At 42.5% G+C, this 27,493-nt stretch overlaps 1 protein-coding gene across 1 annotated transcript; it reads left to right on the top strand.

Annotated features, from left to right (window-relative positions):
* Positions 1–1,013: 1,013 nt before the first annotated feature.
* On the top strand, positions 1,014–27,043 carry rimbp2b (RIMS binding protein 2b; the record flags this gene model as incomplete). The annotated part of the gene is made up of 23 exons (XM_079161746.1): positions 1,014–1,118; positions 2,921–2,971; positions 3,448–3,468; positions 6,218–6,422; positions 7,248–7,396; positions 8,169–8,248; positions 8,983–9,092; positions 9,172–10,044; positions 12,625–12,776; positions 13,340–14,005; positions 14,251–14,400; positions 15,006–15,167; positions 16,685–17,467; positions 18,596–18,704; positions 19,218–19,343; positions 20,686–20,867; positions 21,071–21,239; positions 21,376–21,438; positions 21,723–21,826; positions 22,865–22,891; positions 23,409–23,480; positions 24,303–24,437; positions 26,852–27,043. Exons 1-23 carry the CDS (start codon positions 1,017–1,019, stop codon positions 27,041–27,043), a joined length of 4,683 nt encoding a protein of 1,560 aa, XP_079017872.1. The 5' UTR covers positions 1,014–1,016.
* Positions 27,044–27,493: the final 450 nt, after the last annotated feature.

Genomic DNA, 27,493 nt, shown 5'->3' with positions numbered 1-27,493 from the left:
GCTTTCTGTCCACCTCAGTGGCTGTGCTTACCTCTCCCTATATCCGTGGGCTGCTTACCAAACATACAAATGGTCACCAGCTACACGACCACATCACTGTGGAATGTGATTTTTTTTTTGCATGACGCAGGACAAAGAGTTTGGCTTTCTGATGGCGGGAGGGGGAGGAAGAGGAAATAGAGAGACTGTGTCACCCTTCATGATGATAATGTCACCTACGAGTCTGATGACATTACCTATCTTAGAACCTTAATTTTTACTGGCATGAAAATGTAATTTGCTTCGTTCACCTGACAGTGTCGCAAGTATTCACATATAGTGGGAGTAGTGATGTGACTGGATGACACGGGCATATTTATTGTGTTATGAAGAGCCTAGCATTCAGTCCCTTGTATTGTATGGCTTCTTTTGTTGTTATGGATGACCACAGACAAATGAGCACGCTACGGAGTTTGCTCACCCTTTTCATGTAACGTAAAACCCTGTATTGATCATACAAAGACAACATAACCGAGGACAGCTTTTCAAACAGTGCCAGTAACCCGACTTCTGATTGTGTTACCTAAAGAGGGCAGCAAACCTCACTGTGGATTGATGTTAGTTCTTTTGGTTTTGTTCACACAGCAAAGCATCTCTAGTCCTCTTCCATAAGCACCTTATGTGCGAAATTTGATCTGATCTCTCCCGCAGATCATTTGACATAAACCGTTCTCACATGGCATTTGCTGTGGCATAGTTTATGTCTTTCTTGTTTTCAAGGGTTTAAAGGTCAGTACACTGCGAAGCAGCCTCTGTATGACGGATGTGTGATATGTGTGTGTGTGTGTGTGCACATGTAACACCTGTGTTGTCTCTGAGTGTGGAGTCGAAGACTGGAGATGCATTTTGTGTTGGCTCAGTGCCGATGGATTTTTAGTTCCACTAACAGCAGCCCTCTCTATGCCCCCTCCCCCCCCCCACCCCCGATACACTCCTCCCTCCCGGCTCTCCACCCCTGCACCCCCTGCGGACAGCATATGCGCGAGGCTGCAGAGCGGAGGCAGCAGCTAGAGTTGGAGCATGAGCAGGCCTTGGCTGTACTCAATGCAAAGCAGCAGGAGATTGAAGTTCTTCAGAAGGTAAGGAAGCTCAGGCTACTTTCACTCACAGCACCAGAACTTTGGGCTTTCAAAAGCTAGTCAAAGAGCTTTTTTGTTCCAGCAAAGGTGAAAGTCAACTGAAAGACTATATTGTAGAGAGCAGAGCAAAGAGGCTGGAGCACTCACTTCTCTCATCATTTTCATCACTGGCACTACAAGAGCTCTCCCAGTGCATCCTCTCAACCCCATCCTTCAGCTGTCTATCTCTCTCCAAACCCCGAGTGCTCAACGTTTCAGGAGCACTCCTCTCGGTTGTTACAAGCAAGCAAATCCAACATTCAAAACCCAGAGTAGATTTGACACTTTTTAGAGGCTTGCTTAAACAAAAATGCTGGCCCGGGCCATTTGACGGTCGGGCCTCTGTGCACTGGAGCTGACTGTAATGTCAAAGCAAGCATAGCAATGGCTGCGATGGCTGATACTTTAGTGTGAACGTGATAGGAATTGTCACAAATGCCTTCTGTGTACCCCAGTGTTGCTGTTGCTGCAGTGTTGTTCTAACTTCACGGTCCACCTTTCGCAGGCAGAGTTCTCAGCTTCTTTCTCTCATTAACAGAAGCTCATTACTGCCTTATCTTCTTTCAAACACTTGCTGCTCTTTGCATTCTCCTAAATTAATTGCCTGCAAAGTAGATTTATGAAATTGCAAAGTCCACAGATGCTCTTCATGTGGAACACAGATGTTTCTAGTTCCCATAAGAAAAATGGCACATACTATGCTACATTTCTACACCAAACCGCATACCCCTTGATTGCACTAGCCTCCTTAATTTATTATTGATAGAACATCATTTAACATGTGTTTGTTAAAATTGCACAAATTTGCACAGAGCCTAAATCAGCCATTTTTCTTGGATGTAACTTAACCGACCTTTCAAACATACACTCTGGCAACATGTTCTTGTTTGAATGACGCCTGCATTCCAATATATTGTAGCAACAAATAAATCGGGTTTCAGTTGGAGAATGAGATAACTGGGATTATATTTTCAGGACAGTTTAGATGAGGTATTCTCAAATTTGAATAACCTGCAGGCCAGTGGCCAGGTTGTTCTTGACTGTAGAGGCCACTTGAACCAGGAGAAGGGCAGCTTTCTGTGTGTAATGCAGGAATCAGTTGCATTAAACTTCATAAAAACAAAAGTACATAACCCCCCCCCTCCCCATCAAAGAACAAAGTGTTGCTTCCATACTAAGGAGATACAAAGTGTCAATTAATGAGCTTTTCAGGTGCTGGTAGGTGGATTTTGTTGTGTACCCTTTGGACAGAGGCAGCCTAGTCAGTCTTAATGCTAAGCTAAACTAAACAGTAGCTGGCAGACAAACAGGTACGAGAGTGGTATCAAACTGAATTACAAATACTTTCTTGGTGACGTTAACTTTCTTGCATGCACATAATTGTTTAATGTGGACGTTGCATAACTCACTGTTTTGACAATTAAATAAGACAAAAATTAAATATAAAAGGTAAAAATGGTGCAAGAAAAGCCACAATATATCGAGCTGGTTGTGGTTAAGTAAGAATTGCCTAAATCAACATTGTTATAAAATCTTCAATGTGAGGTAAATAAATAAAGTGCAGATGAGAGTCATCCTTCATCGCGGCCTCGCATAGTGTTGACAGAGACGGTGGCTTTCTTCTCAACCATTTTCACCCAAAACACTAATGAATGAAAAGGTGTTTCTGTTTTGTCTGCAAAGGCCTTTGATTGGCGTTTTAGACTGGAACGGGACTGCAATATAAATGAGTGAACTGAAACACTGCACCCTGTATTTCCCAGGCTCAGGTTGAGGCAAAAAAGGATCATGAAGGCGCTGTCCATCTGTTAGAGGTGAGCGTCTGGACTCTGGGGGGGTTGACTGTGTGTTTATGTGGTTACTGCTGAAGGATAAGGGACTAGTCAGCCCCGGGGCAGACCTGTGTATACCTAGAAACATTTCCTGCTCTTCTTGACCTCACTGAACCTTTATGCTCTTTTTTTTCTTTAGTTCTCATGTTTTACGATATAAATCCTAGGCTGAGTAGATTTATTTTCACAATATTGTTAAATTCACCTGTGAGCTACACATTTTAACTTAACTAAGTTGTGTAAATAGCCGTTTTCAGAGAGGTGGATGAATCGTAAACAGACTGCCATTATCTATCTATTGTTTCTTTTAGCATTGTAATAAGGTGATGATGCGTATGAGCGGGTGTCAAAGCTGACAGTAATTTCAAGATGTGTATGAGTGATCACATGTGTAATTGTGTTTTATTTCTTTCCTACATCTCTTTTTACTGAATGGGTGTGTGTTTATGCTTATACAGAACCACTTGGACGGCATGCAGGTATTTCAGAATTGTTTTTATTTATTTACTTAATATTTTTTGACACCTTTCCCAGTACAGTTAATAGTAGCCCCATGTTTACTTTGGCCCAAGAGGCATGGTGATGAAACACCACATTGCAAACACAATTATTCATCATGATCTACATTTTGTATTAATGATAAACATGATGAAATATACAAGTGGTACTCAAGAGATAAAAGGTAACATAAAGCATACATCAGTTCAGAACTAATCTGATGTGTGCTCTTTGCTTTTTGGTTTTCAGAAATATTCAGGGCTGCTTCTTTTCTTGGGCTTTACTACCCACTCAGCTCTGTTTCACATTTCACATCAAAGCAAACTCACAAGTGGAGAGCTTTTTGAAAGTCTGGAACTTGACTGACAGCATAAACTGGAGGTCTTTCTGACTTGATCATAAAGAAAAATTCAGCGACACTCGCTTAACAATTGATGAAAAGATTCAGAATATGGATCGACTTCAATTAAAGAGGAACGCCTGGGGCCTCACTGACCGACCTCAATCCCACATAATCAAAGCCCATCAACACATTGAGGTGTGCAAATTTAACTTTATAAGACCAAACACGTGTTAAAAGTGTGTGTTTAAATGTGAACAAATACAAATTTCAGGCTACAATAAATTCATGGAGAAAATCGGTTTAATTGGTAAATTATGTTGCAAAAAAAGTCTGGAAGTCTTTTATAATGAAAGCTTTTCAGTTTTGTACCTAGAGTACATAAATATTAGTCATTACATCTGTTTATCTATGCATACAGTAAATGTTAGCTTTCTTAGTGTGTAAGACTGTTATTATCAAAGGATCAGTGATGAATGTGATCCTTTAGTTGTAGCATTGCATGTCTGTTACTCAGCATGTGTTTTAAGAACTCTATTTGCCATACAGCTGAGAAGTGTATGAAGCAATTGAAACTAATGCCTCTTAATTTACTTATTCTATTTCACAACTACAAGACTTCCTTCGTTGTGTGTGTGCTAACAGCATGTCCTATCCAGCAACAATCTTGTGTGCATGAAATGGACTCCGTGTCTTAACAGAGCATAGAGAGCGCTGCAGTAATCAGGGGGGCGCTGCTGTGTGTTGGGCAGTGCTAAAAAAATTCCATGGTAGCTTCGGTGTCCTCCAGAACATATGCGCTTCAGATTGTTATCAGTTTGAGATTGAAAAGTGATTTTTGATGATTAATCCTCAATCATCATTCAACTTGAGACATCACGCTCTAGCACCTGGAATTTCAATTATACCTGCCCAAACAATCATGCTCAGTTTGTCAGTGTTATTGTTATTGTATTAATTAAGTTTCCTGCTCTTAAAGTATACGGCTGATGTTGTATTTTGTATATTTGTCAACAAATCCCATGAAATGACCAGGACCAACAATACGGACTAACTTCCCTACCCTGTCTGTGGCTTTCAGTCCCTTTATTTACATTGAACATGTACATTTTAAAACCAGAAATTCTGTATTGTCACAAATATATATTTTCCTACGTTCCAAAAAGAAAAGTTATTACCCAAAACAAAGGGGCGCTGTAGCTTTTAGCAAACGTTAACAAACTTACATTTAACAAACCCAAACAGCAGTAAATAGTGCGTTTGCTGTGGACTATTTTCAGCTGCAGATTAATACACATTTTGGGCTCTACTGAGTATTTACAGAAGCAGGACGGTGTTCAGTTTGTGGGATTGACTTAAAGGAGCATTGTGTAGGATTTAGATGGATTTATCAGCAGAAATGGAATATAATATTCATAACTATGTTTTCATTAGTGTATAATGACCTGGAGCTAGGAATCATTGTGTTTCCGTTAGTTTAGGATGAGTCGTTTGTAGCTGCGTAGGGAGCAGGTCCTCGTAACAGAGTCCAGCATGTTGCACCGCCATGTTTCTATGGTGGCCTAGAATCAACAAACCAAACACTGGCTCTAGTGAGAGCCGTTTGCGTTTTCATGTTACCTGGAGGCCACCGTAGTTCTCGGTGCACACTTGAAAAGGGAGAAGTGAGCGGAGGTGTGTTCAGTTGGTTGCAATCCGCACCCTCTGCGCTGGATGTCATTAAATCCTTTACTGCTCCTTTCAAATAAACCACAAAGCCCATGGTGATCATTATAAAGGAGCATGTTACCCAGTGTGACAGTGTGGCTCATTGATTTGTTTTGAACAACAATGGAGCTCTATGGCACAGAGGAATAAGACAATAGTTGTTAGGAGGACAAAATGATTGTTGGTTTTGGTCTTTGTAAGGGATTTCTTGACAATAATACAAATTAAAGATCATCCTCAGCCTCATTCTCTAAGACACTGTGCAGTTTGGGTGTGCATACTGTCTTGACGCAAGACACGTTTTTATTTTCAGTATTATTAGCATTAACTGTAGTTGTGCATGTGATCTGCTAGTAGTGGTTGAAGTCATTTAAAAAGGTTTTTCTATGTAATGACCAATCCACATGTTATGAGTCCTAAATTAAATCATATTCCTATTTGTGTGTCGACAGTAGACGTATAGCATCGTATATATACATACCTGCTCTGCTGTATGTCCTCTAGTATTTCTGTGTGCACAATGTTCAGTCCTGCATCGTCTGGTTTCCTTATTGTTTTTTCTGTTGTTGTCCTATGTTTCCTATCCTTTCTCTCCCTGCCCCTGTCTGTCTGTCCTTCTTTCTGCCTGCCTTTCTCTTTCTCTCACTCCTCTCTTGACGACTCTCCTCCCTCACCACCATCAGGCCAAAGTTCGCGAGCTGGAGGAAAAATGTCGGTCTCAGAGTGAGCAGTTCAATCTCCTCTCAAAAGAGCTGGAGAAGTTCCGGCTCCAGGCTGGGAAGTTTGATATCCTCAGCACTGAACCCTTAACTGTTTGTGAATCTCCTGGGTCGCCCAACAAATCCCTCTCACAGCTCCTTAATGGACTGGCTGCCCCCATAGGAAAAGGTAAGTCTAGGATCGTTATGCTGAGATGAAGTTATTGCTTTTACTCCGATATGTCTCATATTCATATGTTATATATTTAGTAGAGAAAATAGTAATATTGACTTATTGTCATATTTTCAAGTGGCTGAAATCCCATTTACGACCAAAGTTAATAAATGAAACAAAATGTATTTGCCGCTGTGCAATTGAATGAATGTATCATTTCTGAGTCCACAGTGTGGAGCTGCAGTAACTCCACACTGTACATATTGGAAGAAGAGGCCATTCCCTCAAAATGAGGGGAACACATTGCAGCTTAAATTAGAAGTCTGGGAGGCTTCTGACTTAATTCGCAGTAAACACAAACTGTTAATGAAATAATCAATCTTAGTGAGAAATAGCCTCTAGCTGGCAAAACTTGTTCTCTGTTTGTTTTTGACTTGCTTTTGTGAATATAAAAATGTTTCACAAATTGCAGTAGTATGTATCATTCAACAATTAAAGTTTTTAATTTTTTTATTTTTTTTTTTTTTTACGAATTTTGGGAAACAGAAGAATACGGTTCTGTAAGATTTTGACCTTAATGAAACCTGCTTGAAAAAACTTTTTTTGTAAAATAGTAGTACCTTTAAAGGAGAGTGAGTATCATGTCATAGTACAGTTACTGTTACTGGTACTGTTTTGTGGTTTGCATTACATTTTAATACAGTGTGTTTAGATAATGCCAGACACAATGTTAAAATGTTGAGTTATTTTCTGTTTTCTCTCTCTTTCTTTTGAGTCACACGTTTGATATTAGTTCTGTTGTATTGTGATCTGATGAGAGAAGTTTTGTTTGTTCCACAGGCAATGAGGCTCCAACAAGCAGATCTTTGATATCGGAGTTCATTCGTCCACTCCAGATCAGTGGAGACAAGCCAGAGCTCGTTTCTGTCAAGCCAACATTCCTCACTCGCGGTCGAGTCAGCAGCCCAGCACGGGCTTTCCTCCCTGAGGTATCTGATTGTGTCTATTTGTTTCCCATATGGTTTGTGCCTTATTGCATATTTTTTCCATTTACACTTTGCTTGACATCTAACAAACTTCAAACCGCACAAGGCAAAACTTTCTAAACATCCAAAATGACAATGTGGGGCTGCAAAGAGAAGAATCCCCAACAACTTAGACGCTTTATTCTGCCCTGTTTTTCCAAATGAAAACCGGTTGTCAGGTATGTGAACTTCCACCAACAGCAAGTGACAACATTTAAAAGTGTCTCCTGAACAAGCATTAAGTGAGCTCAACTCATCAATGTTAGGTCTGTTGCAACAGATTGAAAAACAGATTTTGGGAAAAGATGCGGCTTAAGTTTGATCTAAATAATGTGTCCGGGCTGAACAAGAGAAATCCACACAGCTGGGATGCAGTAGGCTTCCTGGTTCACTCATGCAGGCTGGCTACTTGGTGATGGATCAAAAATATTGTGCAGGAGGTGAACAGTTTGAACAAAAGATATATTGTGTATTTTCTGTGCTTTTTTCCAATTTGTTTTGGAAGACTTTCAGCAACTTCCAGAGCAAAGACACCGATTGACAGACCCAGTATTTTTGCTTTTACACTCTCTGTAAACCTTTATACGAAACTCAAATTAGGAAATTTGCTCATAATTTCAATTAAGAATGCTTGCCGCTCTGGTTTTCTGAAAATGAGGTGAAAGGTGAAAACAAACAAAAAGGAGAATTTGATGTTGAAAATAAGATTATTTGTTTTCTTTTTCACATTCTCTAGATGGACAAAGAGCTCAGCTCAACTACCAGGTCCAAACCGAGATTCACAGGAAAGGTTCGTCTGTGTATTGCTCGGTACAGGTACGTGCACACCCACACACAGCTATTTATTCACCTCTTCACCACGTATATTGTTTCATTTGAATAACTGAATTCAGATAAAAATACAACCTCTTTCTAGAGTTAGTAATCAGATCAGTGTAGGATGAGAGCCTTACTGTTCCCACCAAGTTCCATGAAGTTCCTTATAGTGCTTTAACTTTGGAAATACTTTTAGTGGTTGTCACTGCATTTTCAGAGTAAGTGCTAACAGGAGCTTTGTGCTAACATAACAAACAACCCCCTGAACAGTTGACCGTTCAAAGTAAGAGAGATAACTCACAAGAGAGGTGGCCAAATATCCTTTACATACCACTGAACTGAACTGGCTGCTCAGTGTGAACAAGTCATGGACAAATCTTGCTGAGACTATTTGATTTCTCTCACAGAGCTTGAGGCTGTGGTCTTAAAGATGATTCAGTGTTTCTATCTCTAAAGAAAATTACCTGTCAGCACAAAAAATAATTGAAATCCTCAGAGCACAAATATGTGAAGCAGGGCCAGAGCTCTCAACCCACACTGTAGTCAGTCTCATATTTATAAAAAAAAACAAAAACAGAATAAATTGATAGAAATAGAAACACATTTTATATTTTCAAAGCAGCACTCAACAAATACTTTTTCCTTGACATACATATTAGATAACTGGAGTGGTTTACATAAAGAAAATATAAAATGCTTGCAGTTGAATTGGCCGTTTATGTTTTTCGCTGTAGTTACAATCCTTATGACGGGCCTAATGAGAACCCTGAGGCAGAGCTCCCCATGTTGGCAGGGAAGTATCTCTACGTTTACGGGACAATGGATGAGGACGGCTTCTATGAAGGTCTGACCTGCCTTGGTATGGTTTAATCCTCTAACCTTAATATCACCACAATACCAACTATCGGCTTTTTGTTTCTCAGGAGAGCTGCTGGATGGCCAACGGGGACTCGTCCCATCCAATTTTGTGGAATTTGTCCAAGATGAGGAGACACCCTCTGTCCAACACAGGGACACAGTGGCTAAAGAACCTGGCTACCTCAATCACAGTAGCCTGGGGCCTCAGAGACTGAAACTTGGCCCAGGAACAAGAATAGGCATAAGCAGCCTGCTGTCTGACAGTAAACTAGACCGTATAAGCACCAGCAGCTTGGGCATGGACCTCCTGGGCTCCTCAAGCAATGGGACAGGAACCCTGGATGTCAGCATTGACGAGGTCGGTGAAGACATTGTGCCTTATCCCCGCCGCATCAACCTGATTAAACAACTGGCCAAGAGTGTGATCATTGGCTGGGATCCTCCTGTGGTCCCACCGGGCTGGGGCTCCATCAGTGGCTACAATGTCTTGGTGGATAAGGAGTTGCGCATGAGTGTCCCCTACGGGGGCAGGACAAAGACTCTTCTTGAAAAGCTCAATCTGGTCACAAACACCTATCGTATCTCAGTGCAGAGCATCACTGACCGGGGCCTGTCGGACGAGCTCCGGTGCACTCTGCTCGTGGGAAAGGACGTGGTGGTGGCACCTTACTACCTGCGGGTGGACAGCATCACGCATGTCTCTGCTGAGCTCTCTTGGATGCCCAGCAACAGCAACTACAGTCACACCATATTCCTCAATGGTGCAGAGTACGATATGGTCAAGGCGGGGGGCTATAAGTACAAGTTCTTCAACCTGAAGCCCATGACAGTTTACAAGGTGAAGGTTGTGGCCCAGCCACATCAGGTGCCTTGGCAGCTTCCGATGGATCAAAGGGAGAAGAGGGAAATCTCTGTGGAGTTCTGCACTCAGCCTGCAGGTCAGCCTTTAAAACAGCACTCACTCATTATTACTTTTATCTGTCCAGTAAACCACAGAAATGCAGGGTCTTCTTTCTTTGAGCTGTATGGTTTTATAGTCGCGGCTAGACCTACTGGTTTATTTTTAGCCACGCTAGCACAGCTTAAGGGATGGCAATGTCGGTCTGTTGGTTGGCCTCACGGTCCACTGCTCTGGTCCAGACTGAAGTATTGCCATTCGTACAGTTAGTTCCCAGAGAATGAATCCTAATGACTCTTGGGATGCCCTGACTTTTTGTCTAGCAAAACAGTAAGGTTAAGGGCCGACTGTGGCTCAGAGGTAGGTCAGACCGGCACCTCCAGGGTTTCCAACTATCCTTGGGCAAGGCATTGCACCCCAAATTGGTCCTGAAGGCTGTGCCATCAGTGTGTGAAAGTGTGTGAATTAGTTTAGAGCCTGATGGACAGGTGACACTTGTATGCCATCTGCATTCTACATCAGTGTATGAATGTGTCTGTGAATGGGTGAATGTACGCATGTAGTGTACAGCGTTTTGATTCGTTGGAAGACTAGAAAGATGCAATATATATATATATATTTATATAAATGCTCAACTTTGTATGCACAAGCTTTGTCTTTCTGCTTTTTGGTGCTGGGAAGATAGCGTACAGTGAGTTCAACAGAGCCTTTTCTTTTAATACAAGTACCGGTTGTGGCTGGAAACGAGAGAGCGCTCAGACTGAACCAAAGTCTTAGTTTTCTTAGTGTCTGCAAATGCAGCCAGTTTGTACGTTTTGTGTAAAAGATGTATTTATGATAAAGGGGTAACATTGCTCTCATGCCACCACCAATCTGATTGCCATTCTTGTAGTCTAATATTCTCTTTCAAAGTCATCTGGTATCTCAAAATGAAAGCAGTCGGATAATTTACATCCAACACAGCAATCTATTTATTTACTGAGCCGCACGCTTCAAGCCTATTACATTTACAAAGTTGACAAACATCTCAGCCATTTTCATTTTTCCCAAGCCACTTTTAGATTGCCCTCAAGGATTTGTGTGTGTACTACTGCGATAAGTCACACATATGGTAGAAACACGACAAAAAAATACTGCAATGAGAAAACATTGAGCAAGAATTTTACACTGGAAACAGTGTCTCTGGAAGCCAAATTTGTGTAAATAGTGAGCGTATCTCTGGGACTTCTTCTCCCATGAGACCCGGTGATGCTGGTCTCACAGCCTGACTGTCTAGCTACGGGGATCTTTTAAAAGTGAGAATGTGATTGTCTCCACAGCCAGCTATATTTATAGCATTGTTTTGTGTCTGTAAATCTACAGATATTGTGTAGTTAGCCAAATGTGGGTGCGGATACTAAGGTACAATGGTAGTGAGAGACAAAGAGAGGGGAGGACAGGCAGAGAGCAGGGCTGAAGTTTGAAGTGACATTTTCTGTTGACAGCTGATGAGCTAACATGCTGCGAGTTCATTAAGAAATCTATCTATTGAACATGTTAATTAGAAGCGTCTGAAACAGTGTCAGCATCGGTGCTGAACAACTGCTGTCAATAAGAAGAACATTGTCTGGAGGCCCTATATTAGGCTTTCACATTCAGCATGGGTTCTCCAAACAACTTCATTACTTCTTAGCGATACTATTTGTATTATTATTAGTCACACGGAGCAGCCTCCAATTCCCTGACTACAAATTAGTGTCTGCTGTTTGCGTCCAGTATTAATGATAGTGGCTCCACTGAAATATTCAGTTATACACTCAATTCAGCTCTCAGAGGAGCTCGTTGTCTATGACAGTTTGAAAATGACAAGAGGAAATTAAATCTCCAAACAACCACTGCTGCTGTTCCAAGACTCTGTGTGCGTCGCCGGCTGACAGTCAGTATAGAAATGTGATCAAGATTGTGTGCTGATGGAGATTCTCGGACAAACAAACAGAGATTCTGCTGACTGCATCTGCTCACTCTCTCTCACTGTGCGAATGCAGGGGAGCAGCAGCACTGCACAGATGGGTATGTTGTTTAGTATGCAAGCAGCACTGACACATTGTGGAAATAGCAAACTGTGTTTTTTTTTTATGCTCCATAGAATATTGTCAGCGAGAATCTGGCAACAGGATATTGCTGCACGTACACTGATGGTCGCATGTTGGCAAACTTTGCTTTTTCTGCCAATGTACCGCCTGCGCATTACATGCATATGAATGAATCTGGGGACACACATCACAGAGATGAGCATAAATATAACAAAAATCATTCTACAAATAACAGTATTTGAATGTAATAGATAATACATTCAGCTGTCACAGCAACACATATCAACTCTTCATTTCATTGAAATCAAAAATACTTTCATAATGACTTAGATTTTTATGTTTATAATACAATTATTGGTAATACCATGAGGTTAGGCTGTATACTTTAATAACACATAATTCAGTTACCCAAGAACACCACTGTGAAATGGCTATTGAATGTGGAAAGTCCATAGCACTGATATTTTTTGATCAACGGAAATGGTTCGGCCACTGTTGAGCTTTATTTCTTTTCTCTCCTTATCCAGTGTGTGTGTTGTGCTCCCCAGGGCCCCCTCTCCCTCCCCAGGAGGTGCAGGTCCAGTGTGGTCAGACACCGGGGGTCCTGCAGATCAGATGGAAGCCGCCACCTCTGACGTCGTCAGGAACCTCCAACGGGGCCAGTGTGATTGGCTATGCCGTGTGCACAAAGGGACAAAAGGTAACAAATGTCAGAACATATTTAGTATTTTTGTTCGTCTTTATAATACCAGTCTTCGAAAAGGTTTTGCCCTCCTCAACAGTGACATCTATGAGTAGTGCTCTATTGCCATCTCCTGGAGAAATTATAGAATGCTCTTATCCAGCTCCCTGGGACAGACATCACTTTAGCTATAACTTCAAAAAAAAGAGAGCTGGCATAGGCTCCATGGTGCTGCACCAGTATAAACATGTTTTTGTTGTGTGTATGTGAGCAAATGTGTCAAAAATCTGCATGCTTGATGGAGAGAAAAAAAGTGACCCTTTTCCAACAGGCCTGTAAGTCTTTAGTTTTTAACATGGTCATTGTATTGCGCTGAAAGCTCCAACATCTACAAATCTGTGTGTGTCTTTTAAGGATTTTTAATAATCAGGTATTTCTCTTCAGCCAACAGGTATGAGAGCTAGAAAGGCAGTTAGTTTGTGTGATTGTAGGATTTCAGAGTATCTACTTTTGTGTGCTGACATTTTTAATTGCCCTTTGGTAAAAAAAAATATATATCTCTGGTTCCCATGTGAATACAGATAGCAGAGGTCTTATACCCCACAGCAGACTATGTGACCGTGGAGTTAAACAGGATTCAGTGTCTGGAGGCCAGGGAAATCATTGTAAGGACGTTATCAACACAAGGAGAGTCCCAGGACTCGCCCGTGGCCATCATCCCGAACAATCTCTTGGGTTCTCCACGCCTCTCCCAACGAACCAATGCACCTTCCCACCATATGGCCCACCCACAGTCCCATCCGGGACACTCACAAACCCATCCTCCTTACCCGTCAATGTACCCCCCGAATCATCCTCAGCCCCAGGTGCAGCCTCTGCCTCAATCCCAGCCCCACACGCTGCCCCACGCACAGCCGCACTCACAGCCCGTGTGCCAACACCCACCTCATCCCCAGACTCATTTCCAGAGCCACCCCATGCCCAAGTCCAAACCCTTAGTAAGTGCCAGAGAGCCAGAAACCAAAGAGCATGAGGTGGGACTTCGGACAGCCCAGCTCTGGGAGCGATCCCCCTCTCCGCTCCCTCCCATGCGTGGACCCAACCTGGAGCCGCCGCACTTCCAGCCACGGCGGTCGCCCTCTCCTCAGAGGATCCTGCCACAGCCTCAGGGAGTCCCCATCCCCAACACCCTCGCCAAGGCCATGGCCAGGGAAGCTGCCCAGAGAGTGTTTGCCGAGGGCAACCGGGTGAGTTAACTTGTTTCTGAAAGTCAGCATGCTTTAAAAGCCATTTACACAACAACTAGTATTGGTAAGTTAGAACTGCATGTCTCTTGAGAATGATTAGGAGACTACATTAGCAAAAAGTTGAAAATGTTTATAGCTCACCCAATATTTCACTTTGTTTTGTGAAAAAAAAAACTGTGATGGTAGGAATGTTGTACTAACTTATTTGGATATTTTTTCATTCTAAATAACATTTATTTTATCAGGTTGAGAAAAGAAATATCTTTAGTGAGCGAGGTAACGCCTTGCATCCACTCAACTCTGACGAGGAGGAGGATGGCTACGACTCTCCTCATGCGAGGAGGAGAGGAGCCTCGGTGGATGAATTCCTCAGAGGCTCAGAGTTGGGCAGACAGGTACTTTACAGAAAACAAAGCAAGCTGTGCTCAGACAAGCGGTGAATGTATCACTTGTTTCTGGTAAGAACATGAATTCACTACCTACATCATATAGGCAAAACCATATTGAATGAAATGAAATCACATCATATCACATTGAACCTCTTCTTAATTAATGAGTATATCTGCATTTGTATTGCAAAAATATTATTCTTTTATTTTCTAGAATCTTGTTCACCAAGTGTTACATTTTACTTTGGCAAAACAATTGCATAATTTTAGTGCACACTGTGTAGCCTTCAAGAGTTTTCAGCAACACACACACATCTTTGTGTACACCACGCTCTGGCTTTGATCTGAAATCAAACAATAGCTGTAGGCTTTTTTATACATATATCAATAATAAATGCTAAAGGAAATTTTGGATGTTCAGCCAATTAAAGTTTGTAGCTGCTTCTGCACTTGCATGGTGGTGTCCGATTCTCTAATAGGGATTTCTGTGACATAATCCACCACCATAGATATCACCAAAATAAAAAGATAAGAATATAAAACTTTTAACTTGTTGATCTCTACCTAATATGCTCCCTTTCACCACCTCTCTCTCTCTGGTTTTCCCTTAGCATCACCATCACCACTACAGCCACAGTGAAGAGTACCAGACAGAGAGCAGCCGGGGTTCGGACCTGTCCGACATAATGGAGGAGGATGAGGAAGATATTTACTCTGAAATGCAACTGGAGGAAGGCCGTAGGCGCAGCATCAACTCTCACAACACTCTTAAGGTACACACTGCACACTTTCAGTCTGTAGAGGCCAGGGGGAGGCCAGAGGCGATGGGGAACAAGGGGTTTAGGGTGGGAGTCGTGCCACCTACAGAGGTACCTGCTCTCTCTCACAGGCTCTACAACCAGGCCCGTCGTGGCTTTGCCTGGCTGAGCTCCCCTGCCTTGTTTTAGCTGAATCAGCGGTCCCACCCCAGCCTGCTCCTACACCCGCCCCCTCCAGCACTGCATTAGTCAATCAAGGCTGAGCTCATGGGAATGGCTGTGTGTACCGCATGCTCAAGTGTTACAAGTGTTAAAGTCAAAGGTTAGACTGTGATTTTGAAGTGCACATTTTAATATACTGTATCAAAGGGTCTTATCAAGTGCACATGGGAATCTCATTTAAGTGAGTACTTAAATGGAAATATTCACGCTTGTTTACGTCTGTCATGTCCAAATGTTTAATTTTCCTATTTGTCAATGTAAACGTTAACATTGTCAGTACATGATCCTGTCTTCATTTGGTCTGTCAGTGGGGATGTGTGGATGTAAAGGCAATCTGCCATCATGTTATGAGGGTGAGGGGTACTGTAGTGGCTGATTGGTCCTCTGTTATTAAAGTAGACCTGCTACCAGAAGTCGGTACAAAATCATTGCACAATTGGGAAGGTTAATGTGTCCAGTAATGTGTGTCATGATGAGTATAGTCATTAGTGTATTAACTCTTTAAATACACCAATGCTGCATCTCCTTTTTGTCATCGCCATCTATTTGTGAATCACTGTTGCACATTGTCCAACCCCCTTTTATTGCTGTATACACATTATTATTTTAAAATATGTATAGTTATGATTTTAAAAATATGAATTTGAATTAGATTGAATTAGATATTGTTAAGGGAATAGTAGTAAGATGAATTGTCAAAATTTGCTTCTGCTGTTTTTTTTCTGTGAGCACACTGAAGGAAGTTCTGTATGTTTCACTACATTTGAAATTGTTGCTAAAGAAGTGTCCTAATACAGTTTGTCCTCAGCAGCTGATTCTTCCACTCCAGCTTCATTTTGTTGTTCTTCTTTTTTTAAAGATGTTTTAATTCATTTCATGCACATTGATGTTTCATTTAACCCTCACCCGTTGCACTAACTAAGCCTGTTTACTTATTTTTTGTTTGGATATTTCCAATTTCTCACAAGTGAAATTCCCTTCTCCACATTTAACCTGTGTGCCCAGTTTATCAGTTATCACTCCACACTTGAGCCTTCTCAGATTCCTGTTCAGAGCATGCCATTTTCTCCTCACGGAATGAGACTGCATGTCTTACTACATTGCCACAAATAACTAATTCTGTCTTTATTTTGTCTTTCCCCCCCATTTGTTCTATTCACATACTGTGTTGTTTCCTGCCTGTTCTAAAAACCTCCGAAAAAAACTTTTCAACCTTCCTCACAAAACAAAATCTAAACTGAACCTTTTCAATTGAACTGACTAACTGAAATTTGAAATTGTGGAACTTTGCCTCCTGGTCATGACTGAAGGCTTATTACAAGCGTCAGGACTTAGCCGAGGAAAGAGACTGCTGGGACCTCCAGCGGGAGGTGGTGAAGCAGAAGTCGCTCCGCAGCAAGCGTCTTCACAGCATCCCCGAGGTGGCGGAGGAAGAGTCGGACTGCGTGGACAGCATGGGCCAGCGCCTGCGCTTTGAAGAGGGCGGGCGGCCCGGAACGCCACACACTCGGCGAAGGATGTACCCGCAGCAGCACGCCCACATGCACAACCATCTCCCCCAAAGCAAGAACTCCCGCCACCTGCAGCGCCAGCGCTCCTCCCCACGCTTCACCGACAGCCGCTACGGCTCCAACGCAGACGACCGCGGCCTGGTGCGACCCAACCGCCAGAACACCAAGAGTCCCGACAGTGGTTTAGACTGCGGCAGTGAGGAAGAAGGCTCTCTAGGCCGTGGGTATCGAGGGTACTACTCGCATGGGAGCCCCATGCGGGGGCCTGTTCACATCATTCACTGTGAAGGCCCGGTAGAAAGGCGGGCGCTGGCAATGGGCCGGAAAAGAACTCTGACCCGCCAGGGCAGCGTGGAGGAGGAGTTCTCTGACATGCCAGTGACTGCGGCCAAGTCGGTACACACGGGTGACTTTAGGAACAGGGAGCACTTTGGGCCTGATCGGGAGGCCGGGCCGCGAAACTACTCCAGGGAAGGGGCTCTGAGCGAGGGCAGGCTGAACGAGCTGGACAGGGTCTATTACAGCCCCCACAGGGAGGCTAGGGCCCAGTCTTTGTCCAGGCTCAACCGGGACCAGCCGCTGGTGTGTGATTCAGACTTTCTGCTGTACTATTCATCAGCAAGCTGCAGCCATTCTGTTTTCTAAATGTTGTCTGTTTTTCTTTATGATTACCCCCCTTTTCTTTCTTTCGTTTGGCATTTTGTTCTTCATTTTATGACAAGTTATCACATGTTGGTCTGATTCAATGTTTCATTTTGAGTGAGTTACTTTGCTTGTATGTCAGGTGGTATTAAAGTAAAGCTTTCAATTACCTAAAGGCCATTTAACTAAGTTTTGACTTCTCATGTCTTTGAGGGGAAAGGTTCCATTTGAAGGAAAGTCCGTGTGCAATGAATGGGGAAGCACTGCTCCTGTCTTTTCTTCCCCTGCCTTCTCTCAGCTGCAGGCTTCATCTGTTACTCTCCATGGCTCACCCTTCAGCTGCAGCCATATCGCTCCACCTTGTGCTTGAAGCATTATTGCAGCATCTCCCGCCTCTCATTGCTTCATATACAAAATAAAGCTAGATCAAGACTTCTGCAGCCTGCGGTTATTCATTTAGCCTTTCAACCCATACGCATCATCTGTTGCTTGTCTCTTCCACTTGTTTCAGCAAAAACTCTTCTTGTTCATCATCATTTTTCATATATTAAATGTTTTGATTGTTGTAATACAAAGCCCCAGGCTGAAGCTATAATGGCTTTGCTCATCCAACTATCTTAGTTCATTGTTGATCGTACTCACACTTTGTGTTTCCTCTCATCCGCTCATCCGCTCTTTCTCTCTGTTTACTCATCATTCTCATCAGTCTTTTGTGCTGCCATTTGCTTTCTTTTCTCATGAAGGAGCTGACATGCACAGAACAAAACAAACCAAACAAATGGTCTTTAGCTAAACATCTGACCCGTCCTGACCCCCAGTCCATGTTGTTGTGTTGGGGGTTGATTTGATTTACTTGTTTTAATGGTTTGTTGGGTTTTCTTATTGTTTTATGGATTTTATTAAATATTATTTTGCCTCCTTAAGGACAAATGGAAGTCAAATCATTTGCTCTTATGGTTTTTTTAGTTGTTTTACCAGGATTGTGGGATTCTTTGTAATGTTTGCTTATCTTCCCAATGCAGACAATTTGTTGTTCTAACCTCGTGTCTTTTGTTTTTTACTCTAAAGATCATTGGGAACTCATCATCTTATGGAAATGCTGATCGTCTGGACCACTCGGGGAGGAGGCCGGTTCACATCGGCAACCCTCCTCAGCAACGGCCCATCCCATCCATTGGTTAGTGAGGTCACCACATGAGGAGACGCGTCATCCCCACCTGCAGGGCCACTGATGTTTGTGCTATTTATACCATGTGTTTCCCTTACCCATGTGAGCCGAGCTGTACATCTCTCCCATAGAGCTTAAACAACCACATAGACCTTTTATTTTGTGGGGTGTTTGCACACCCTGTAGCTGTCCATCCTCACAAGCTGGATTCGCCAAATGTTCACATGCAGTTTTGCAGGAAAGTTATCCTAGATACGCTCCCTTTGCCTGTGTTTACTGTGGGTATAACATGTTTACGTGACCACCCAATTTGACCTCCCCGCAACAGTGCAAGCATTGCTGTTTTACACCCAGTGACTCCAGAGTGAAACCTGTTGCCTTGTACACCCCCCACCTCAGGGCAACTTCATCATCCTACTGTCTTAGCATGAGTGAATGGGCCATGGGGTAGAGCAGAGTGTGTGTGTGTGTGTGTGTGCGGGGGATCTCTGACCGTAACGTTGTGATTGGTGTCTTCTGTAGAGATCACCATGGACAGTAACAGTGAGGGGAGTGAGGGGAACCTCTCACCCGTCAAGGAGGATGTTTACTATGGCAGTGTAGCTCGGCGCAGGATATGGCGATCTATGTCCTCAGAGGATCAATATGGTATGTGGTGCAGCTGACTATGATAATTCACCTTGACAATGCCAGAAAAAGGCCAAGAATCTTTCTTGAAATACATGCAGTGATATGGTGGTCTTTTGTTCTGTGCTGGACAGTTAGCTGCTTTGTTTAGTTTAGCTTAGCTGAATAAAGCTGACCGGGGACGACCAGACTGGCCACTTTTCCTGTTTTTTCGGAGAATGAAAATCCCTTCCCTGTATGTACTCCTACACCTTCAATCCCAAGAAACCCCAACTCACTCCTACTCTTCCCATTCACCCTCCATATCCACACTAACTTAGCCTGCCCTCCTCTAACTTAGCTTCTTTGCCACCTCCTCTTTTCCTTCTCCTCCCACCTTCTTGAGCCAGTAGCCCGTTTGCTTTAATTTTGCATGAGCCGTTTACAATACAGTGAGAAGGAAAGACTGCCTTGTTGGTCTAACTCGGTTGCACATTTTCCAACTCTGCTGCCATCGAAGTCAAACAGGTTTTACACCATTGAAGCACATTTGACATCTTTCAAAAATCACTTTTCAGTTGCTTAGTTAGTGTTGGTTGCAAGATCTCTGAGGCATCATTCAGACTTACAATCTGCCATTGAAACATTCAACATGGGGATCCATGAGAAGCATGGGGAACTGATATCAGGTTCATCCCTTCCCCCTCACTGATATCTGCGCTGCCAGGAACTGCTGGGGCATTTGATGTGTTATCTCCCATGGGAACGTGCCTCCTTTTCCCATTTTTTGCTGTACATTGTTTCCAGATGTGGCCTAAAAGCATGACCGTACACCCGCATTTGATGTAGGAATGCTCTCCTCATCATGTCCACTCCTAGGAAAGCATGCATGTTGATCAGCCTCTGCGAGATAAGGCAGTGAAACAGCAATGAACAATAGTGCAGTGTTACTTGTGTCCTCCTGGTGCGCACAGTCATTCAGTTTCCCTTGCACCCCAAAAACTGCTTGACATGTGTTTCCTGTCTGTGCTGTGTTGTACTGTGCTATCACCGTGCTATGATGTTTAGAGACTGTCACGCCAGCAAGCAGAGATGTGTGAACGAAGAACCCTGGTGTGCTCCGATTGTACCAAGCCTTTTTGGTAAAAGCATCCTTTGCTTTTGGTGCGTGAACACAGCAGGGGTACCGTTTTCAAAGTGAAAGAGATTAAAACTAAAAGCATAATTATCGCATTCGATCTTTGGCTCTTTGTTCACACATGCATCTCATCGCCCTCTCCCCTGTCAGCTCTAACAAAGAGACATCTTCTGCTCTCATTGCCTCTACAGCCAGCGTGGCTGTATACGGCTGGTAGTAGCAGCAGAGGCCTCCTCTATGTTTCAGACGGCTTTGGCGATCGCAGGCAGGGGCGGGGACGGCGCTCCCCGGATTACTATGAGGAATCAGAGCCGGAGGAGATGACCCGTGTGTTCGTGGCTCTGTTTGACTACGACCCCATGTCCATGTCTCCAAACCCTGATGCTGCTGATGAGGAGCTGCCATTCAAGGAGGGCCAGATCATCAAGGTGCTGGCCTACAGATTATTATGTTTCATACCTAGCTAAAAAATGTACTCTTTCTTTAAACACCTAATAATCTAATCCCCTAAATGTGGTTTTAGCTAATGCCTTTAAAATGACATGTAGATAGTAGTAATCTTTGCCAACCCTAGTTGCAGTAATTATGGTATCTGTCTTTGTTTTTGACTAAAACTTTGTTGTTTCTTTAGGTCTTTGGGAATAAAGACACGGATGGCTTCTACAGGGCGAAAGTCCGAGACCGAGTGGGTCTGATCCCCTGTAACATGGTCTCTGAGATCCAAACAGAGGATGACGACATGATGGACCAGCTCCTCAAACAGGGCTTTCTTCCACTCAACACTCCTGTGGAGAAGTTGGGTGAGCCATAATTTTCCCTCGTACCCTCCGTGTCTATATCACACACTTAATGCTCTACTGAACCGTCTTATACAGATGCATTTTTCCTTTTCTATACTCTTCCCACTTAATTATGTTTTTCTGCTTTCCTGTAAAGTGAACTGTGACCGTTTCAAAGATGGCCGCTCAATAAATCGCAGGTCCAGAAAGTCCAAGAGAGGTCTGTTTCCAGTTAGATGCTCTTCTGCTTCATCTTTACTGCTTTTTTTCACTTCTCACCATCCTTATTCATCTGTGAATTTCTTCTATATTTGCTGCCGCTAAGCTTTCCCTATGAACGTAGGAATACTTTACCTTGCAAGCCAGATGATCAGATTGCAAAGTTTGTTGGACTCGCAAGGCTATTGTGTGTCATCACAGGTCATCACACCCATCAATAGAGTTTTTACATCATTCCCACTGATTGATGTTTTTTCTCTCCGTTATTATTTTTCCCCTCCATAGAGAGGAACAGGCGGAGCGGCCGTCAACATCCAATGTCAACGCGGAGAATGGTGGCTCTGTACGACTATGACCCCCGAGAGAGCTCCCCTAACGTTGATGTAGAGGTACTGTCCTCCATGGCTCCAACTAGTCACTTTGTCATGTTCATCCTGTCACCACCATCATGTTAAAAAAATGCATAAAAACTGTGTAAAAACACCATATTTGAGGTGCACAGGCACAAAGATGAGATTTAATGTCTTTAAAGGAATAGTTTGACATTTTTGGAAATAGGCTTTTTCACTATGTTGCTTAGAATATTGATATCACTCTCTGTCTGTCCGTTTAACATAAAGCTACAAAGCTCGTTTAGCTTAGCTTAGCACAGAAAACTGGAGCAGGGGGAAACAGTCTGGCTCTGACAAAAGTGTATTAAATCTGCCTACCAGCATCTCTAAGCACACTAAATAACACGTTACATCTTTTTGTTTAATCTGGACAAAAGCCGAAATATAAAAATGACACGTTGTAGTTTTAAGAGGGTTACAGACAGAGCCAAGCTAGCTGTCCACAGCTACTAACAGTCCTTATGCTAAGTGTAGCTAATCAGCTGCTGATGGACATGAGAGTGGTACCTTCCTATGTTCTCCCTGCCTTCAGTCTTTATGTCAAGCTAAGCTAACTATCTCCTAGCTACCGCTTCAAACCAGTGATATTGACCTTCTTGTATAACTTTTGGTAAGACGATATCTAACTATTGCTTTCAGTGCGATTCAGGGAATTAGGCCCTTTTCACAGCAGCTGCTTTGACGTGTCATCGCAGGGTAAACGCGGGTGTTATTAATACCATTAATTATGATGTTCCATTTAGTTAGGCCAGGGCCCTGGTACTGTGCATGCTGGCTCACTGGAATGGCTGTGACGCACTAAACAGAATGGGACCATAATTCATCTGATCAATTACACCTGTGTTTACCCTGCTGTGACGTGTCAAAATGGCAGCTGTGAAAAGAGCCTGTATTTACAAAGGTGAGGTTGAATGAGGATTTACAGTTAGCATTGTGTAAGCTAGGATTGAATTACTTTCCCGTGCTGTTTTTTTTTTGCCCCACCTCCCCCGTTCACTTATTCTCACCTTTCTATTGGCAATGCCACCGACACAGTATGAGGGCAACAGACTGAATGAGGAGGTGAGTGAGAGTGAGGAGGGTACGGTACTGTCTGCACTGTGTGTGTTTTCCTCCCCCGTTTGTTGGAGTGCAAACGAGGAGGTGGGCTTCAGATGACGGGCCAAGGCCCTCTGTCTCCGGTGGTCATTAATACAGCCCCTCATGCATTGCCTGAGCCAGCATCTCCCCTCCTCGGTTTGGTCTTTTGTGTCAACCTGTCTCCTACATACTGTACATGCGCTATGTTTGGTCTGTGTGTTCTCGAAAATCCTGTAGGACAGATGTGCCCAGTGTGTTGCAATCCTGTCTTCAAATGTCCAACGTTTGATGCATTTACAGTTGCAACAGTCCGTCTGCCTAGACTGAATTGACACTCGTGTTTAAGATGCATCACATTGATTTGGAGAAGGAAGCACAGCATTTCAAACTCATCAAACCCCAGTACATTTTGATGTTTTGGAAAGTCCTCTGCACACCTATACTGCTGAAAAAGTACAACAAGCCAAATATATTTCAAGGATCTTTTCTTCTTTGACAGGGTGAATTGACTTTCTGTGCCGGTGACGTCATCACAGTTTTTGGTGAAATAGATGAAGATGGTTTTCATTATGTAAGTGTGAAACATTTCTATTTCCATGTCTGTTGAACACCTGTTTTTCCCCATGACTATTTAGTGCACAATGCATCCTTACAGGTGTGCTACAGTTTTACATAAAGTCAGAGGATTCATTTGTTTATGCATTTCCAGGACTTGGGTATGCATGCAATGGTCCCTGTTGAATCATCAGTACAAAAGATGGAAATAATATGATTGATTGATACAAAGATGTACAAGGCAATGACTGAATTGGATGAATATGGAAATTGTAGTTCATTCATTTGTAAAATCTCTCATTTATGCCCACAACTGGATTCTTTGCCACAGCTATGTTGGTTGCGGCTCATTGGATATTGTAGCATTTAGAGCAATGCATCATTCCACCCTGATGGGGGGGGGGGGGGACATGTCTATCTCAGAAACAAAGTAGATGTAATTATAACTGGTGGTAATAACTTAAACCTACACAAATACAAAAAAGAGGCTATTTTAATGTATTGTTAAATGACCTTGGAGACTCTCATGCTTCTATGTTGAGGAAGCAAAGACAAAGAGTCAGGAAGTGGGAGGACTTATTTTTAGTGCTCCTGGTTCTGGAAGTAAAAGTCATTCATTTCTTTCCATAGACAACGTGATGCGACTTTCATTTGAAGCACTAGCTAACTGCATTGGAAAATATCTGGTTCTTTGATGAGAAACCGAACATGCAAGCTTGTGTACATGAAGACATCCTCTCCCATCTCTCAACTCTATTGCAGCTTTACTTTGACTCCCATGCACCTCGTCAAAGTTAAACTGTAACATTTAGTCTTACTCTCCTTGTTTACTCCTCAGGGCGAGCTCAATGGACACAAGGGACTTGTTCCTTCCAACTTTCTAGAAGAAGTGCCTGATGATGTAGAGGTTTTTCTCACTGACTCACCATCTCGATACCCCCAGGACACTCCTGCACGGATAAAGACCAAAAGGGTACATGCTCCTTCGCAGTACTAGCCCTCTCTCATCCATTTACTCTTTTCAGTTCCTTCTATCTCCTTTAGTACTGTGTCTGTGCGTGTGTGTGTGTCTCATTGAAGTGCGATGGGATTTCTGACTTTTGAGCATTACACTGTAAATAAATAGATGTCTAAGATCTATAAAAAAAAATAAAACTTTAAGACTAATACTTGAAAGAGGTACTTTTATTTTTCATGTTTACTGCTGTGAAAGGGGGGAAGTTGTGCATTGTATAATACATGGATCTATTGTATTCATAAAGCATAGTAGAATGGAGGGGGGGGGGACGCTCCTGGGACTTTTTACTTGTTCTGTATTGTCTTGGAAAAACAGCAGTTAACACTTTTTGCACATGCATATTTAGCATTCTAACAGATGCTTTATGAATATATTGTGTTTGATCTCAAATCATTTCTAATAGAGTAAATAGTTTTGTTGTACTCAAAGATGAACTATGTAGTCTGTAGCTCAGCATGTTCTATAGTCCAGCTGCATGAATTCTTGAACATTTTATATAAACAGTCTAGTGTAGTACAACTTTTGTATCTGCTCCTGAACGCCTTGTTTTGTATATTGCTTTCTTGTAAAGTAGCACGCAAAGGTCACTGAGCCTATGTTGCCATCAGAGAATAATTTCAGAAGTAATTATTTACCAAATGTAAATATATGTTATTTTGTGTTTAACAACTAATGCAATTGTTGAAATATTTATAGGTGTCATCAGATATTTCTTTCCTTGTGGTCTAATTTGCCATTGTCACAGTGCAAACTATTGAAATGCCATCACCATATATATATTTTTTTATTTCTTTTCCTCACCCGCTTGGCAAAACAGAAGAAGAGTGTTCATTTCACACCTTAAAGGCTCTGTTTCCGTCACGTAAGTGAGCAACTGAGGATACCAAGATTACGCCCCCCCCTCGTCTAATGCAGATGACATGGGTACCCTTAGCTTCTGGTATGCAACATGTATACTTTATATGACATTCCTTTAGTGCTGCTATGCCTTTAGGTAGTTTTAGGATTCCTCTTTGTTTCACCAAAACACTCATTACTGTTTGTTGTTAGATAGTAAACCCAGCCAATGCATTAGACAAGAAGTATGGTATCTTCAGTTGTTTCTCTGAGTGTTGTACATGACAATGTCCGTCTCCTGCAATAAGTCTCCTGCTGTAACTCATGGTAAGCTAAAAGGCCATTGTTGTACAATTACCCTGAATTGTCAAAAAGTTTAGTTCAAATGAATGGTAACATTTAGACCATGTCAGTGCAGTGTGACATGCCAGAACACCGTACCAATTCTATGCAAAACCCCAAAGAAAAGATATTTTATTCAGTTTTTATCAAAACAGTTAGGTTTTAGGTTTTCACATCGGTACTAATTTTGTGAGCCAGGATTAACTATCAGATTGTCGACTAATAGTTACTGATTTAAAGTGAGACTCTGGAACTTCTGCTGAGCAGCGGCTACGAATGACAGAATTCCCACACTACATTTTAGCTAAAATGTGCCAGAAGTTGTGAAGAGTGATAAAAGTCAAACTGACACAGTAACGTGTGTTTTACAGCAATATTTAGCTAAAGTTTGCTAACATTAGCCATCATAAGCTACCGGTCATACCGGACCAAGTAAGGCTGTAGCAACAAAACCCTGAAGTGTATTGAATTGAGCAAAAGTTACACAGTCTCACTTTAAACTATAGTAAAATACTAAATACAGCAGAATGGTTTTGAGATGGTACAACTTCTGGTGTTTAAAACATGATGTATATATAAATATAGCCTCATATGGAATCTTTCACCATCTGTCTTCCCAAAGTGCAATTTAAAGGAGCCTTTTAGCTCATGATTACAGAAAAGGAATAGTGACTAGTAGTTTCTCTGTAACCCAGTTGTATCAGTAAATACCTCTCTCTCTATATATATCTATATCTATATCTATATGGATATAGATATATATTTAAGGGGAAGGAAAGTGAATGTGGTATAAATATGTCCCACTTGTCCCAAAAAGCAAATGTATCTGTTTGTGTGAGAGGAACTGTCCTGCCCCTTGATATTCATTGTTGGGAAATGTTGTCACCTTACATTGATGGGGAAGTTAGTCAATGTCATGCTAAAATTCTGTGTTGTTGTAGTTTAATCCAAGCAGCTTCATAAAAAAAAAAAAACGTTTCTACCTGGCAGAGAGAGGGGGGGGGGGGGGGGGAGTGTGTATATCTATATACCAGAGTGTGCAGGACAACATCCAGGGAGGTAGACTTCAGAGCCATGGTGGCCCTGCTGAGACAGAAAGGACTTAAGAGAAGGAGGGGAGTAGTGACTGAGGTGTGCGAGACGGCTGGCTTTTTAACACCCTCAACTGTCCCTTACGGGTCTCCCAATAGGTTCCATTGGAAAAATCGGGTCCGCCCAGAAGAGCAGGCTCTCCCACAGTGCGTCCACACATCCCTGGCTCCCTGGCCCTGGGGCCCGGCAGTCCCATCAGGGCCCCACTGGACATGTACTCCTCCAAAAAGAAAAAAGGTCTGCTCTCCAAAGGGAAGACACTGTTGCAAAGACTTGGCGCTGTAAAATAATTTCTTGACATACTTGGAAAGTGTCATCCACTTCCTTGTAGTGGTTTAAAAAAAAGAAAATCCATCACAGTGGACAGGTGGCATTTGTGAGCTTAACGAATGCTTTATTCTTGTACATCTGTTGTATACTAGAATATTTGTATTTTGTTAAAAGCATCAACTACATATTTTCAATAACACATTTCATATTTATGATCTGATGTGTGTGTTGAGTCTCTGACTGATGCTTTACTGTACACAGACGGGGCACTCTGGTCTAATGGCACTGATGGTCTACACCACATTATGAGTCAGACCAGTGTCTCTGTGTACAGAAATCAGAATGTCATTCAAACACCGAGGGATCAAGTAAACCTCCATTTTAAAATCTGAAGAAAAATATGGACTTGTAGGGCCACAAGCGTGTTTCAACCAGCCAGTCACTCGCACTGTATGAGAGGTTTGCATGTT

This window comes from Pholis gunnellus (assembly GCF_910591455.1).
Source record: "Pholis gunnellus genome assembly, chromosome: 6".
Classification (NCBI taxonomy): domain Eukaryota; kingdom Metazoa; phylum Chordata; class Actinopteri; order Perciformes; family Pholidae; genus Pholis; species Pholis gunnellus.
Note: the sequence above shows the minus strand (reverse complement) of the source record. Positions and strands in the feature narration are given on the sequence as shown.